We start from the raw sequence: 17,203 nt of genomic DNA, 5'->3' as shown, positions 1-17,203 counted from the left end.
TAGTACAAGATCTATCTATATTAAAAAGTATAAAAAATAAAAAAGGAGTAATGACTACCTCTCATAGAATTCTTCTGACCATTAAATGAGGAAAGTTGTACTTCAATAAGAGCAAAGTATAATGTTGCCACTGTGGAAATACGACCACAGCAAGAGTGAAATCACTCACCTCTTAGCTAAACCCAACTCTTTGCTAAATATCAGAAAATTCTTCCTGATTCTAAGTTTCAAATGACATAAAACAAAAATCAGTGGATCATAAAACTTACATAAGTAAAACAAAGAAGAAAGTGGATAAGACAAATTTATAGATTGGTAAAGAAAATGCCCTAAACCTAGGTTATAGGTGCATCTATAAGAGTAACTGAGACCCTCTGAGCAGATGAGATGATTACTCAGCCCTACATTCAACAGATATTTATTGGACTCTCTCTGTGTGTCAGATGCTGCTCTAAGGCAGGATTTCTTAACCTCGGCACTTGATATCTGGAGCCTGGTAATTCCTTGTTGTGTGTATTGGGGGTGGGGGTTGTGCTGTGCATTGCACAGATGTTTAGCAGTATTCCTGGCCTCTATCCACTAGACGCCAGTAGCACCCCTGCTCCCACTGTCTTCAGACATTGTCAAATGTCCCCTGGGGGGCAAAAGCGTCCCCAGTGAGAACCACTCTCTAAGCATTGGGGTTAGCATCTAGGGATAGGCAAGAGAGATAAGATTCCCACTCTCAATAAGCAAAAAATTAAACTTAAGGTTCTTTCAGTGAGGCATAAGTGCTAGGAAGGGAGTTTTAAAAGGTGATACGACAGAGTGGCTGGTGGAGTGTGGGGATTTCTTTAGATTCACAGCCAGGGAAGAACTCCTTGAGGAGGCGACATCTCAGCTAAGAAATGAAATATATGAAAGATCTAGCCATGGGAAGAGCTAGAAGAAAAACATTCCAGGTAGGTGCAATAGCAAGTTCTGGGGACAAGGGACTAAGAAGAAGATAAAAACTTTATGCAAAATATTAGGGATAGAAGAACTAAGAAAGATGGTCTTAGTGATTTGCAAAGAAATAGGTATGTGTGGCAAGACTTCATCTCCTACAAATGGGAAATCACTTTCTAGGCCTATGGAAAAGGAAGAAGATAAGTCAATCAAATTACTTTCAAGAAACTAGCCCAGGCAAGTGGGGTGGAGAAGAGAGTTTTGAATAGAATGTTTGTTACACAGAAAGATGGATGTGCCCCTCACATATAACAAGCAAGTGGAAAAGGGTGAAAAAAATGAAACACCCAACAGGGTTAACTAGCAATGGCAGTTTTAGTCATGTGCAGGGTCAAGGGTAAGGCCCCATAGAGAGGGAGCCACATCAATGGATACAGTCCATTAACCAGGCACTGGGCTAAGTGACAGGAATCCAGAGCTCCACCCCACCTAAAGCATTAACAGGCTGAGACTACAGATGGATCCAGAATATTTCACAGGAGGAAATGCCAAGAGCCATAAGACAAGCCAACTCTAAGGGCTCCAACATGGGAGCCAGAAGTACTTGCCACAAAACCAAAGTCCACAGGGTAGAGCAGGATTGTAAATAAGAAATAGAAGCCAAATCATAACAAGAGAAGAGCAGAATCAAAACAGAAGCAGGTAAGGACAATACTGAAAGCTGTGCACAGTCAGCATTGAGGGTGCACGCAGGCAGTACACATCAATAGGCTGTCAACCCTGCTCAGAGCCAGCATCTGTGGTAATTGCGTGTTGCTCATGCCATACCTGTGGGTAGATTTTTAATATCACTCCTATTTAAGAATGGGGTTATTAAGGGCACTGGCTCAAGATATAACAGAAAAGTTTTGATCCCTGTCTTGAAGAGCGTACAGTCTAGAGGACGCTAGACCTAAAACAGCCAACTAAGATACGATTTGCAACGTGCTATGGAGGTTTGCCCAGGTGTGATGCAGGCATAAGGAAAGCATGCCTTCCTCTGCCCGGGGTGTTAGTGGCTGCCTAGAGGAGGTGGCTAGGAGCTGCCATTGGAAGAACGAGTCAGGGCCTGCCTGGTGGATGGAGAAAGGCCTAGGGAAGGGGGTATTGCAGGCAGAGCAGCCGCAGGGAAAGGGCACCCACAATTCTGGCTTGTGGGTCTGGTAAGGATGGAGCAAACCCACCTTCTCCAGCACTTTGAAGCCTGGGATGACAGCACATGACCTTAATTTTTAAAGGTTTGGTGGTGGTTTTATTTTATTTTTACCTTTTATATAATTGTGAGAGCTAGCATAAATATGAAAATGTACCTAAAATGTAAGCAAACTCCCATATAACCACTAGTCAATCAGAACGTAAGCCCTATGTAGAAGAATGTAGTTCTCTGCTATCACAAAATTGAATGGGTTATACAGGAAAATGGTGAAGTTATTGACCAAACTGTTAAATACTTAAAGAATCAGCTGTGGCTCATGCCTGTAATCCCAGTGACTCAGAAGGCTGAGGCAAGAAGATCACTTGAGGCCAGGAGTTTGAGACCAGCCTGGGCAACATAACAAGACCCTGTCTTTAAAAAAACAAAAATAAAAATAATTAGCCGGGTGCATTGGCACATGCCTGTAGTCCTTGCTACTAAGGAGGGTGAGGTGGGAGGACCACTTGAGCCCAGGAGATGGAGGCTTCAGTGAGCTATGATTGCTCCACTGCACTCTAGCCTGGGTGACAGAATGAGACCTTGTCTCAAAAAATAAATAAATAAAAAGAATCTAAGGTGTGATCTACAGTGTTGATGCTATACTGCCTTTGGGATCACTTTTTAAATTATATGATTGTATTTTATTTTATTTTTATGTAATATTATATCAGTTTATACTCTTAAGATGGGTTTGTCTGCAATTAAGGAGGAGCTAAGATGAACACTAGATGTTGTTTGGGTGATTGGTTTGGTTCTTCCAATGGGAAGAAAATGAACTAAGGGAGAAAAGCCAGCAGAATAGGAGGAGTTGGAGAAAGACCAGGCATGCCCCAGACGACCTCCTGGACAAAGCTGTAGTGCCCAGAGCATACAAAGAAGGACATGTTAGTCAAGAACATGACAAGAGCACCCTTGCTCTGAACAGAGGCAAACGTGGTCATTTAAAGGAGTAGATAAGGCCTTGGGGAGTTGTTGGCAAGGCTGGCAAAAGCCCTAACAGGTGCCTGTTTTCTTAGAGAAGGAGGTTGTTGGCTTGTAGAGGCTGTGATGGTTCATAGTGCCTTGAAGAGATGGTGAAGGTGTAGAATCACTTTTGGGGGATGGGAAAATCCATGGACCAGAAACAAGGATTCCCAGGACACTGGGGGCCCAGCTAAGCTTGGAAGCTGTAAATCTATACCTTCCCTTTTTTGTTGAATTTTCTCCTGCAGCCCTCAACAGTCAGGTGTGGGAAGGATGAAGATGGTTGGAGAGAGTGTCCATGGATGGACTGGAAGGGGACAGGAGCAGGGGTGGGGTTGTGGTACTGATACACGTACTAAGCATTGTGGCTGATAAAGAAGACCTCAGTCCCTGTCCCAGGGGGGTATACACACCAAATGGGGAGAGAAGAAAGGCCAGCATGAGAAGATAACAAGTTCTCACATGCTTAGTGAGAGATGAAAGGGGGCCAGGCAATAAGTGCCCATTGTTCAGAGGAAACAGGCCACAGCAGATTCCGGTAGTCAGGGAAGGCGCCAGCGCCTCTGCCACTGCTGTTGCTATTGCTAGCTGTTGCTATTGCTACAGCTTCGAGGGCCCTTTTCCGGTGGTTAAGAATGGGTGAGTTGAAACAGTAACTCTGCAGAGGGAGGGCAGAGGACAGTCAATGAACTCCACTGTAGCCTCAGGAAAAAATGGACAACAAATATGGAGGGCAGTCAATGGGATGATCAGAACCAGCCCTGAGTCCCACTCAGCCCTGACCCCACAAGCAAGAGCTGCAGGCTCCAAAGTCCCAAAGGGCCCAGAGTTGCTCAGCTTTCTCCAACCTGCACCTGCTGGTCAGAGGAAGGTGTGAGGCTTGAGCAACCAGGAGAAGGGGCAGGGAAAGGTCTCAGAGAAAGCAGAACTTCCACCAGCCAACTAAAGGTTTTCTCAGCTTGGGCTTGTGCTACCAGGCTTAGGGTAGAGGGAAAAAAAGGGGTACCTGCTGGGGACTGAGTGAATGCAGCCCAGTGAGAGCCCAAAAATGCTGGGGCAGGGCTAGCCCTAATCAAGGAAAAATAGGAGAACAAATAAAGTATCCTGCAGGGCCCATGCCCCACTTCTCCTCCTTTCCTCTCAATTTAGCTTCATACTGACCATATTAACTCTTCTCCTCAGGCAAAACAACCTCCTTACCTCTACCAAAATTTACTATTTCATGTCCTACTCCTAGTAGTAGTTAACCAAATCATCTCATTTATAATACTACCTTTCTCCAAAATAACAAGTGCATCTGCCTTTCATTTTCACATTCAAATATCATGTTTCCCCTGCTTTTCTAGTCCATTTTCTCTGCTCAGACTGTCCTTATACTTTATCCCTACCTCCTAAACTCTTATTTATTATGCAAGGCCAGTTCTCCTGTTTCCTTACCTAGAAGGAATCTCCATCTTCTTAATTCCCTTTTTCCTCTAAATATATCTTGCCTGTTAATGACACTTTGCATTTTCTGTCTTCTCTTGTAGTTGTTACTTTCGTCTGCCTGAAAGATTCTTAAGGATAAAATCAACATCTGTTTCATCCTTGTTTTCCTCACAAAACCTTGCATAGTTCTTAGAATATAGTAAGAGCTGGTAAAAGATTTTATGAATGAGACCTCAAAAGCACAGCAACAAAAGAAAAAATAAACAACTGGGGTTATATCAAATGAAAAGTTTTGTGCACAGCAAAGAAAACAATCAAGAGAGTGAAAAGAACACCCATGGAAACAGGGCATATCCTCCAAACAGAAAATAAACAAAGAAACAATGGACTTAAAAAGACCTCCAGAACAAATGAGCCTAACAGACGTTTATATAACATTCTACCCCGAAACCACTGAATATACCTTTTTCTCATCAGCTCATGGGACATTCTTTAAGATTGACCACATCCTAGGTCACAAATGTGTCTCAACACATTTAAAAAAGTACCAATTATACCATGCATCTTCTCAGATCACAGTGGAATAAAATTAGAAATAAACTCCAACAGAAACACACATTTCTACAAAAAGTCATGGAAACTAAACAACATACTGCTGAATGATAGTCAGGTCAAGGAGTAAATTAAGAAGGAAATCAAAAGGTTCTTTGAAGGAAATGATAAAGGGGACACAGGTTATCAAAATCCATGGGACACAGCTAAAGCAGTCCTGAGAGGAAAATTCATAACTTAAATGCCTGTGATAGAAAGACAGAAAGAACAGAAATCAATAATCTAATGAATCATCTCAAAGAAGTGGAAGAGGATGAGCAAACCAATCCCAAACCCAGCAGAAGAAAAGAACCAACCAAGATCAGAGCAGAACTCAATGAAATCGACCACAAAGGAACTCTATGGAAGATTAATGAAACAAAAAGTTGATTCTTTGAAAGGATAAACAAAATTTGCATGCCTCTTGCTAGATTAACCAGAAGCAGAAAAGAAAGGACTCTAATAAGCTCAATAGAGAATGAAAAAGGAGAAATTACAACTGATACCACAGAAATACAAAATATCGTCTCTGAATATTATAAAAATCTCTATGCACATAAACTTTAAAAGTGGAGGAAACGGACAAATTCTTAAAAACACATAGCCTTCCTAGGCTCAATCAGGAAGAAATATTAGAATAATAGCATTTCCAAACAGACCAATATCAAGTACCGAAATTGAAACAGTAATAAAAAACCTTTCACAAAAAAAAGCCCTAGACCAGATAGTTTTACACCCAAATTTTACCAAACCTACAAATAACTGGTGCCTATCCTGCAGAAGACATTCCATAACATCAAAAAGGAAGTAATCCTCCCCAACAAGTTTTACAAAGCTAATGTCACCATGATAAAAAAAAAAAAAAGAAAGCCAGAAAAAAGACTCATAAAAAAAAAGAAAACTACACACCAATATTCCTTATGAATGTAGATGCAAAAATTCTCTATAAAATCCCAGCAAACTGAATAAAACTGCTCATCAAAAAAATAATCCGTCATGACAAAGTGGGCTTCATCCCAGAGATGCAGGGATCATTCAACATATTCAGATCTATAAATGTAATTCATACATAAATAGAAGTAAAATCAAAGACCATGTGATCCTCTCAATATATTCAGAAAAAGCATTCAACAAAATTCAGCACCCTTTTATGATAAGAATGCTTAACAAAATAGGTATATACAGGACTTACCTCAAAATGATAAAAGACATATGTGACAAACCCACAGCCAACATCATACTGAATTTGGAAAAATTGAAAGCATTCCTGCTTAGTACTGGAACCAGACAAGGTTGCCCTCTATCACCACTTCTACTCAACATGGTGCTAGAAGTCCTACCCAGAGCAATCAGACAAGAGAAGGAAATCAAGGGCATCAAAATGGGGGCAGAAGAGGTCAAGCTATCACTCTTTGCTGACCCTATGATCTTATATCACGAAAACCCCAAAGATTCTGCCAAGAGAATACTGGATATGATAAATAAACTCAGCAAAGTTTCAGGTTATAAAATCAATGCACACAAATCAGTAGCATTCATATACACTAACAACAGTCAAACTGAGAACCAAATCAAGGACTCAGTACCTTTCACAATAATAAGAAAGAAAATAAAATACCTAGGAATATATTTAACTAAGGAGGTGAATGACCTCTACAGCGAGAACTGTGAAACACTGAGGAGAGAAACAGCAGAGGACATAAACAGATGGAAAACCATACCATACTCATCGATTGGCAGAATCAACATTGTTAAAATGTCTATACTACACAAAGTGATCTACAGGTACAATGCAATCCCTACTAAAACACCATCATTTTTCACAGATCTAGAAAAAAATCATTCTATGCTTCGTATGGAACCAGAAAAGACACCGTATAGCAAAAGCAACCTTAAGCCAGAAGAACAAATTGGGAGGCATCCGTTTACCAGACTTCAAGCAACAAGTTTTACAAAGCTAATGTCACCATGATAAAAAAAAAAAAAAAAAAAAGCCAGAAAAAGGACTCATCAAGGCTATAGTGACCAAAACAGCATGGAATTGGCACAAGAACAGAGACATAGATCAATGGAACAGGACTGAGAACCCAGATATAAAACCATCCTCATTTAGCCATCTGATCTTTGACAAAGCAGACAAAAGCATACACTGGGGAAAAGAATCCCTATTCAATAAGTAGTGCTGGGAAAATTGGATAGCCACATGTAGAAGTCTGAAGCAGGATCCACACCTCTCACCTCTCTCAAAAATCAACTCACAATGGATAACAGACTTAAACCTAAGACATTGAAACCATAAAAATTCTGGAAGAAAATGTTGGAAAAACTCTTATATAGTAAATATCAGCCTAGGCAAAGGATTTATGAAGAAGACCCCAAAAGCAATCACAGCAACAACAAAAATAAATAAATAGGACCTGATCAAATTAAAAAGCTTCTGCACAGCCAAAGAAACTATCACTAGAATGAATAGACAATCTGCAGAATGGGAGAAAATATTTGCATGCTATACATCTGGTAATGGGCTGATAACTAGAATTTATATAGAACTCAGGAAAATCAGCAAGAAAAAAATCAAACAACCCTATTAAAAAGTATGCAAAGTACATGAACAGAAACTTTTCAAAAGAAGAGAGACCAATGGCCAACAAACATATGAAAAAATGTTCAACATGTCTAATCATCAGGGAAATGCAAATCAAAACCACAATGAGATATCACTGAACTCCAGTGAGAATGGCTTTTATCAAAAAATCTCAAAACAACAAACATTGCCATGAATGCAGAGAGATAGGAACACTCATACGGTGCTGGTGGGAATGTAAAGTAGTACAACCTCTATGGAAAGTAGTACAGAAATACCTCAAAGAACTAAAAGTAGACCTACTATTTGATCCAGCAATGTCAGTACTGGGTATCTACCCAGAGGAAAAAAAGACATGCTTTAAAAAAAAATCAGCACTAAAATGTTTATGGCAGCACAATTCGCAATTGCAAAGATGTGGAAATCAACTCAAGTGCCCATCAATACATGAGTGTATTAATAAAATGTGGTATATGTATACCATGGAGTACTTCTCAGCCATAAAAAATTGGTGAACTACCTCCTGTATTATCCTGGATGGAGCTGGAGCCCACTCTTCTAAGTGAAATATCACAAGAATGGAAAAACCAGCACCACATGTACTCACCATTAAATTGGTACTAATTGATCAGCACTTATATGCAAATATGGAAATAACACTCATAAGGTGTCAGGCAGGTAGGAGGGAAGGAGGGGATGTAGCTATCTGGGGAATGGGCACGCTTGTAGCTCTGACTCAGGTGGTACAAAGGCAATGTATGTAACCAAAGTGTTTGTACCCCTGTAATACTCTGAAATGAAAAAAAAAAAAGTCTCCTACAGAAAATATTTGCCCATAATTCATCTGACAGGGGACTAATATCCAGAGACATACTCAACAGACATGCATGTACGAAAGGCTCATAGCAGCATTATTATAATAGCAAAAAAAAATTAAAAAAAAAACTGGAAACAAGCCAAAGGTTCATCAGTAATAGCATGAGTGAGAAAACCATGGTATTGTCATACAATGAAATATTATACAGCCATGAAAATGATCAGCTATAAGTAGTAACAGAGATAAATCTCATAGAATGTTGAGCAAAACAAGCCAGACACAGGAGTACATACCACAGGATTCCATTTATATACAGGTAAATGTTAGAAGTCAGAGCAGAGGTTAGATTTGTGGTAGAGGAAGGAGACAATGAATGGGACAGAACAAGTGGTAGATACAAGAGTGTGTTCATTTAACAATAAGTCATTAAGAGGTACATTTATAATTTTGTGCACTTTTCTGTATACATGTTGCACTTCAATTAAAAAGATTAGATCATAAAGACAATGGTCTGGCTATCCCTAGACTGATTTTTAGAGAGATGGATTCCCTTCAAAATGGTGCTGCAGCCTGGGCTTCTCTGAGTCGGACCTCTCCCCCATGCCCAGCTATTTCGCCATTCACCCTTTGTTTGAGGGGAAGTGCAATGAAGAAGAGATGAGTAAAAACAACTCCAGCCTTCCTAGAGCTTGCCTGGATTCCAGCCAAAGCAGCTGCAATTAGAGACCCCTCCCTGAGAAGTGAAAGTTTCTACACATCTATGCAAATTGTCGCAACTCTGAGAGCTAATCTGTGAGATGTCCCTGCCCTTTTCTTGTCCGACATGTCTCACCCCAGGCTCCAAAGCCTCTGGGGTTTCACAGATTCTAGAGTGGCCTTTGCGATTCCTAGGAATGGACAACCAAAACCTGAATTTAGGGTCCAAAATGAATTTTAGGGCCCAGGCCTATTCCCGTGAGCTGGGCTTTTTTCATTTTTGTTTTTTGGTTTTTGTGAAACAGGGTCTCAGTCTATCACCCAGGCTTAAGTGCAGTGGTACAATCATACCTCACTGTAATCTTGAAGTCCCATGCTCAAGCAATCCTCCCACCTCAGCCTCCTGAGTAGTTGGAACTACAGGTGTGTGCCACCACACCTGGCTTATTTTTTTATTCTTCATAGAGATGGGGTATGGCTATGTTGCCCAGGCTGGTCTCAACCTCCTGGGTTCAAGGAATCCTCCTGCCTTGACCTTCCAAAGGGCTGGAATTACAGGTGTGAGCCACCACACCTGGCCCATGTGGACAGTGATTGGAAGGTCCCCACTCCCCAATATATCTGACCCCAAATTGTGCCAGACTGCCCCTATGATGCCTGAATAAAATTCACTTATTCACTCAACAAACATGTTTGAACATCTACTGTGTTAGGCACTGTGCCGTGCACTCATCACAACTATAAATATATACTGATTCAGAAGACTGTAGGCTCTGTGAACAAAGGGGCCCTGGACTTATGCACCACTGAGTCCTTAATACCTGGCCCAGTGCCTGGTACAGAGCTGCTCAAATCACATCCAGGGAAGGAATGAGAATAAAGGGAGGGATGTTGGTGTGAAAATAAATATTTCCTGAGGGCCTTCTGGTGCCAGGTACTACTCTAGATGCTGAGGATACAGTGGTGACAAAACAGACCAAAACCTCAAGGAACTTACACTCTCATAGGCTGAAGAGGAGACTGGGAGACAGAAAATAAAATAAATAAGTAAACAGGATAGAACATAAAATGGAGATAAGGACAATGAAGAAAAATTAAGTGGAGAGAGAGATAAGGGGTTGCAGGATGGTGGGACATTTTCATGGGGAAGGCATCACTAGGAAGGTGGTATTTGAGCAAAACCCTGAGCGGGTTAGAGAGCAAGCTACATGGCCAATGAGGGAGCAGCATTCCGGGAAGAGAACACTGGGGTACAAACCCCTAACAGGAAGCGTGCTCGAGGACCAGCACCAACGTGGCTGAAGTGCCGTGAGCAAGAGGAGAGATGAAGGGGAGGGAGTCCCAGTGACCAGGTAACTTAGGCCATCATAAAATGCGTGACTTTTACTTTGCCTAAAAAGAGAAGCCTTTGGAAGATTTTTGCAAAACTCAAGAGTGATATGTGCATCTTACATAAATATTAATAGTATGCACGGCCGGGCAAGGTGGCTCACGCCTGTAATCCCAACATTTTGGGAGGCCAAAGCAGGAGGATCACTTCAGGTCTGGTGTTTGAAACCAGCCTGGGCAACGTAGCAGTACCCCATCTCTACAATTTAAAAATTAGAATGGCATGGTGGTACCCGCTTGTAGTCCCAGCTATTCAGAAGGCTGACACAGGAGGATCATTTGAGCCCAGGGGTTCAAGGTTGCAGTGAGCTGTGATCATGCGACTGCACTCCATCTTGGATGACAGAGCAAGACCCTGTCTCAAAACAAACAAAACAAAACAAAAAAGTAGTATGCATATTAAACTTTTCAGTAAACAAAGTTTTTTAAAAAAATTCACTCTCATCATATGTGTCCCAATGGGATGCAGTGAGAAAGGCAGAGCATCACTTTTGTGGTATTCCTGCCCCAAATGCATGTGATCACCTGACTCATATAAAGAAACAACAGACAAGTCATATTAAGGAACCCTGCACAAAGCCACTGGCTTATACTCTTCAAAAATGCAATGTCATGAAAGATGGAGAAGGGTTAAAAAGTATGGTTGCAGACGGAAGATGATTGGAGAAACATAACTGAATGTCATACATGATCCTGACTGGATCCTGGATCATGAAAAAACATGCCATAAAGCACATTATTGGGACAATTGGTAATATTTGAATATGTACCACATATTTGATTGTATTAGTGTTAAATTTACTAAATTTCATGATTGTGCTAAAACAATATGAGAATGTCCTTGCTTACAGGAGATAAGTGCTAAAATATTTAGCAGTAAAGGGACATGATGTTTGCAACTTATTCATAAATGGTCCCGCAAAAATAATTATTATTATAAATTTAGATATATACATGTATATATGCTAAGAAAAAAATAAAGCAAATGTGATAAAACTTTAACTGGTAAATCTAGGTGAAGGAAATACAAGAATTTGTACTATTCTTGCACCTTCTCTGGAACTCTGCAATGATTTGAAACTAAGAAGTTCAAAAATTGTAGGCCGGGCGCGGTGGCTCACGCCTGTAATCCTAGCTCTCTGGGAGGCCGAGGTGGGCGGATCGTTTGAGCTCAGGAGTTCGAGACCAGCCTGAGCAAGAGCGAGACCCCATCTCTACTAAAAATAGAAAGAAATTATATGGACAGCTAAAAATATATATAGAAAAAATGAGCTGGGCATGGTGGCGCATGCCTGTAGTCCCAGCTACTCGGGAGGCTGAGACAGGAGGATCGCTTGAGCTCAGGAGTTTGAGGTTGCTGTGAGCTAGGCTGACGCCACGGCACTCACTCTAGCCTGGGCAACAGAGTGAGACTCTGTCTCAAAAAAAAAAAAAAAAAAAAAAAAAAGAAGTTCAAAAATTGAAAGAAACAGAGAAGCTTCATTCAGCTGCACCAGTCCAGCCCCCCAGATACAGGACATAGCAAGAGGACGGAGAAGCTCAGGAAGACCAAAGTCCATCCCTCCCTGTGCCCAAGGAGTCACTCACCAGCTTCTCCCTGCAATGGGCCGCAGGGCCAGCCAGACACGGAGCTGAAGCCCTGGGCTTGGGGATGGAGGGGGCAGCGTCCTCTGTTACACAGGCTCACAACCTCAGGGTCAGCTTCTGCTTCTGTCCCTCTCATCCCCAAAGACAGGCACCAAATCTCATCAGTCCTCCTTCAGGTTTCTGAGCCACTTTCCAGGCTAATTGGACCAGGTTCCACCCTAGCTCTCTAGCCTAGAATCCTGCGTCACAGGGTCCCACCAGGCCACCCCCACGAGCCCCAGGCTCCAGAGCGCCCTTGCCGCTCCCTTCTCTTCATGCTCTGCCCTAGGCTGCCAGTTTCCTTGCCAAGGCTGAGTCCACCTGAGCCTTGACTGGGTCTTCCTGGCAGACACAAGAATGTTTAAACCGAGTACCCCGGCTTGGGACTTTATTCCATATCGGACTTCTACTCAGCCTTGCACCAACCGTACACTGTGCCTCAGTTTCCTCCCTTGGTGCCCAGCGTGTGCCCTCCTCTCACAAAGCCCCTCCCCATCCACAAAGCCCCTCGCAGAGTTGCTGATCTAAATGCAAGATCCATGTCTCAGAGCATCCTGGACCCCAGGGTTGAAGGAAGAGGGGAGCAGCCTTCAGCTGAGGTCTCCCAGAGTAAGCTTTAGATGGCTCAGTGCCCAGCTGACAGCTTTAGGTTTGCTGTGAAGCCTCCTCTTATTGTCTCCTTCTCCTGCCAGAAGCCAGCATTTCCCTAATGGGTCCCAGGCCCTGTGGCCTCTGGGCGGCTGGAGGAGCTGAGGAGATGGAGGACCGGGCTCTGTCTGGCTGCTGATCTGACCCCACCTCCCAGCTTTCCTGCCTCAGGGATCTATCTGCCGTCTCTGAGCTCCAGAACCACCCAGCTGCCTTGGGGCTGCTTCTCCTCTCACTCCCCAATTAGAGGATGAGGTTTCCTTTGCCCTTAAAGGCACCTGGAAGGAGGCTTTTCTCCCCACTACACAGAAAGGTAAATTGAAGCCAATAGGAAAGAATCTCCTTGCCCAAGCCTGCCTGGATTGCTGCTGGCAGGGCCAGATGCTCCTCTCAAGGACCTGCCAACCCCCTGCCAGCCTGTCCCATCTGACTTAGAGTGTCAGAGCTCTCAGGAGCCCCTTGGAGACCCAGGCCCAGGTGACCATGTAAGTGGCACTGCTGGAGGCTCCGGGCTCTGATCTTCCTGAGGGGCATCAGCCCCCGCTGGGCCTCCTTACCTTGGCCGTGAGACACCTTGAGGAGCAGGAGGAGTGCGAGGGTGGCAGCTTGCCCCAACATCCCCAGAGGACAGAGAGCTCAGGCCAGCCACTCTGTCCCACCGGATGCTCTGCCGAGCACAGGCTCAGCAGCCGTTAGGCAGCAGGAGGACGGTGGGGAGCAGAGTGGCCTCACCGCCTATCTGGCCGCAGCTTCCTCAGTTCAAGGCTGTTAATGTCTGCTGCAAGCTGACAAGGCTGCTGAGGAAGCCCCAGCCCCTGGACCTGGTCTGACAGTTGCCACAAGACAAACTTGTGAAGTTGGCAAGTGGGTGGGTGCTCAGTGTTCTCAGGGACTCACAAAACCATTTTCAAAATTGTATCCCTTTCTCTGCTCCAGCCTGGCTGCTTCATTCAAAGGGCAGATGCCCCGGAAATTTTCCAACTCTCTTCATCCTACTGGCAATACACAGAGCCCTACATGAGGATGAAACAGCCATTATCCCAGACCGTCCTATCACACAGAATCGTTGAGGGGAAAGGGGAGGTGCGGAGGGCCTGGGATGAGGGCTGAGACGCAGAACCCCAGATAAGAGGGTGATAATGTTGAAGGAGAGAATGAGTAGCTGGGGTGACACAGGAAGAGACCCAAGAGGTTGGGGACACTAGAAAAACCTAACAGACCTGGGGATTCTATGCAAGTGGATACCAAAATTTAAACATAAGCCAATCAAATTTTTTTCATTAGAATTTGGTTTTACTCCAAGTGTCCTATATGTACTTCTATATTCCTGTGCTACATCTTTTTCTACTTTCCCATAATAGTTCTCTCTGCCCTCTCTTGCCTTCTCCCAGAAAGGGCATGGGCCCATTTTTGCTGCCCTTCCCATCCATCCTTGGATTCCACCCTCCAGAAAGGCCAGGCAACTTTGGATGGCATCAGGCCTCTGTGGAAGGGTGGGGGCAGCCACATCCAACCTCCCCTGGAACACTGGAAGATGGGGATGTAAAATGCAAGATCCAGGTCTCACAGCATCCTGGACTCCAGGGTTGGAGGAATAAGGGAGCAGCTTTCAGCTGGGATCTCCCCGAGTAAGCTTAGATGGCTGTTCCCCAGAGTTCATGCCTCTTTCTTCTGCTTTCGCCTTAGCAGCAAATACTTTTGATTCCCTTCAGGTCCGCCCTTCTTCCCTTTCCCATCATTTCATACATTTCCAGTCACCCTGTCTGAACTGGGCAGCAGGAGATAGACTGAGAGGGTCAGCTACCAATAGAGGCAGCAGTGGGGTTCTGGGCAGAGCACTGGATTTGGAGTAAAAGACTCGAACTTGAGCTCCCATTCAGCACCTGGTGATCTGTGTGATTCTGGCCAAGTTACTTACTGAGCCTGCAGAGTCAACAATATTTTCTCCTCTTCCTCACAAGGTAGTTTTCAAGATCAAATTTAAAAACATACCTGAGAGTATGCATGTAAAAAACACTAGACCTAGGTGAGGCTTTTGTGTTTTGGTTTTTTAAGCCCCGCATAGCTTTTCCCAGCTGGTCTAATGGTGTCGTCTCTTCTCTCCTTTGTCTTTTCCCAAGGTGCAGCATTCAACCCCTGGGAGTTTCCTTGGAGTTCATCTGGCCATGGCCTTGACCTTGAGAAGTGGTGTTCAAGACGTGGTAAAACAGGGAAATGTAAACTTTCCTCACATAATGGATGGAGCACAAGCTCCCACTGTGGGAAGCAATAATGAACCACATGAATTAGGAGTCAGCTCCACCAATCCTGAGTCCAACACCAGCTCCATCCTCCCCACCAGGCATGTGGGTGGCCCACCAGCCCCTAGAAACTGAGCTGGGCAAACCACTTTGTATGTGTCTGTTTTGTGGTCCTTAACAAACTCTACCACATAATAGCTGCTATTTGCTCTACACACTGCCCTCCCCAACCCTGAGCTCTTCAACATAAAGCCTGTGTTCTCCTTAGCTTAGTGTTTCCAGAGCCTGACCCAGTGCCTGGTTCTTCATAGATGATTAATAGATTGTCAAGTGCTGAAGGAATGAATGAATTCCCCAGAGAAGATATTTCTATTCCCCTTGAGATGCAGTGGTAAGCTAAGCCACCATGGTCCCCACCCTCGTGGAGTTTATACCTTGCCTTGCCAAGTCTTTGTGCAGAAAGCCCTCCTGTGCAATTCAACTACTTTGACATGAAGACCCGAGACCCTACAAAGTCCACATAAACTCAGAGACACCTGTAGCCCCATTTCCCATACATATTGCCCAAGTCTCTAAAAGTCTGGGACAGGAGACTCAGATGGGGCATTTAAATGTCAGCAGCCATCTAGGAATCCAAGGTGCATCAATTCCTGCCCTCTCATCCTTCCTTTTCCCAAACTACACTTTCATTCTAGTAAATCCCACTTCTGATGCCAACTGCAAAGTTCAGAAGTCCCCAAGACCCCTTTCAAATTTGATAATTCCCTAGAAAGACTCACAGAACTCACTGAAACCTGTTTTACACATGGTGAGACTTTATTACAGCAAAACAATACAGAAGAAAACCAACCAAGGGAAGAGGTACCTAAGTCAGGGTCCAGGAACATCCCAAACACAGGGCAGGCATAGAGCTTCCAGTTCTCCTCACCCAATGGGGTTGTACAGGCAGTGCTTGCTTCTCCCAGGAATTGTGTGTGACAATACAGACAGAGCACTGCCAACCAGGAAAGCCCTTCCAAGTTTTGGCGTCCAGTGTTCTTACTGGGGCTTGGTCACATAGGCATGGCTGACCATCCACATGGCTGACCTCAGTCTCTGGTCCTTCTAGAAGTCGAGCTGGGGCTCTGTGGCCAAAAACCCCCACTATAAATCACATTGCTGGCACAGACTATCCAGCATGGCCCAAGGTCCCCTGTAGATGAAGACACTGGGGACGTCTCAAGCAGGTCATTCCAAGCCTTAGAGATTACTTCTCAAGAGCTAAGGACAAAGACCAGGCTTCTCTTTGGGTAAGGCTAATCCTTTACTGCATACCCAGAAAGAAGAAGATGTAAAAGTAGTCAAAGATAAACCCTTCAAATAGGGCCCAACAGATATGACCAACCAATCCTACAGATATGGCCAACCAATCTTTCAAGAACTCAACAAATAATTTCTGTGATACTAGACACTAAAAGAGAACTCATTGTCTTTATTTCTAACCATCTGAATATTGTCTATGTTCCTGTTTCAATGAAACCATAATTAAACTCTTCACAAGCACAGCCATTCTTTTTCTATCTCTATTTCTCAGAAGGACTGAAAAATTGCTTCCCCTTCTATATATATTTATCTCTCTTGGGCTTTGACTTGTGGGAAGAGAATTAGCCAGTTATTTTTTACATGTTGGCTGTGATAACTTACAGGTTCAGGTTAAAGGTGAAGGATGCAATATTCCCATGAAGAAGATGGAAGATGGAGCCTCTTAAACAATACCTGGGATATCAAATAACCTGGTAGACCTGCATCTAAGTCAAGGACCAGGAGCAGCAGCCAAAGAGCGCAATCCACATCATAGCTCATCTCAGAATTTCACCATGAGAAGAAACTTGTCTTTCCCAGCTTCAGGGTGAAGAAACAACGCTGATGATGCAGAAAATTGGAGGCTATCTCCCTGACAATAACAATACGATGTAGGAAATGAGACCAATCTCTGCTTTTTTATGTTGGAACAAGATGTTTCTATAAGGGATGGGTGAAAACTTACCTAATGGGTACAATGAACACTAGCTGAGTGATGG

The 17,203-nt window shown here is 43.6% G+C and overlaps 1 protein-coding gene across 1 annotated transcript in view; it reads right to left on the bottom strand.

Moving 5' to 3' along the window:
* Positions 1-12,352, bottom strand: part of CD244 (CD244 molecule) — a 31,129-nt gene extending 18,777 nt beyond the window's left edge. Inside the window, exon 1 of the mRNA XM_069479198.1 lies at positions 12,217-12,352. Within this exon, the coding sequence (XP_069335299.1) occupies positions 12,217-12,352 (136 nt within the window). The remainder of the gene's footprint in view (positions 1-12,216) is intronic.
* Positions 12,353-17,203: the final 4,851 nt, after the last annotated feature.

Source organism: Eulemur rufifrons, chromosome 8 (genome assembly GCF_041146395.1).
Source record: "Eulemur rufifrons isolate Redbay chromosome 8, OSU_ERuf_1, whole genome shotgun sequence".
Taxonomy (NCBI): domain Eukaryota; kingdom Metazoa; phylum Chordata; class Mammalia; order Primates; family Lemuridae; genus Eulemur; species Eulemur rufifrons.
Note: the sequence above shows the minus strand (reverse complement) of the source record. Positions and strands in the feature narration are given on the sequence as shown.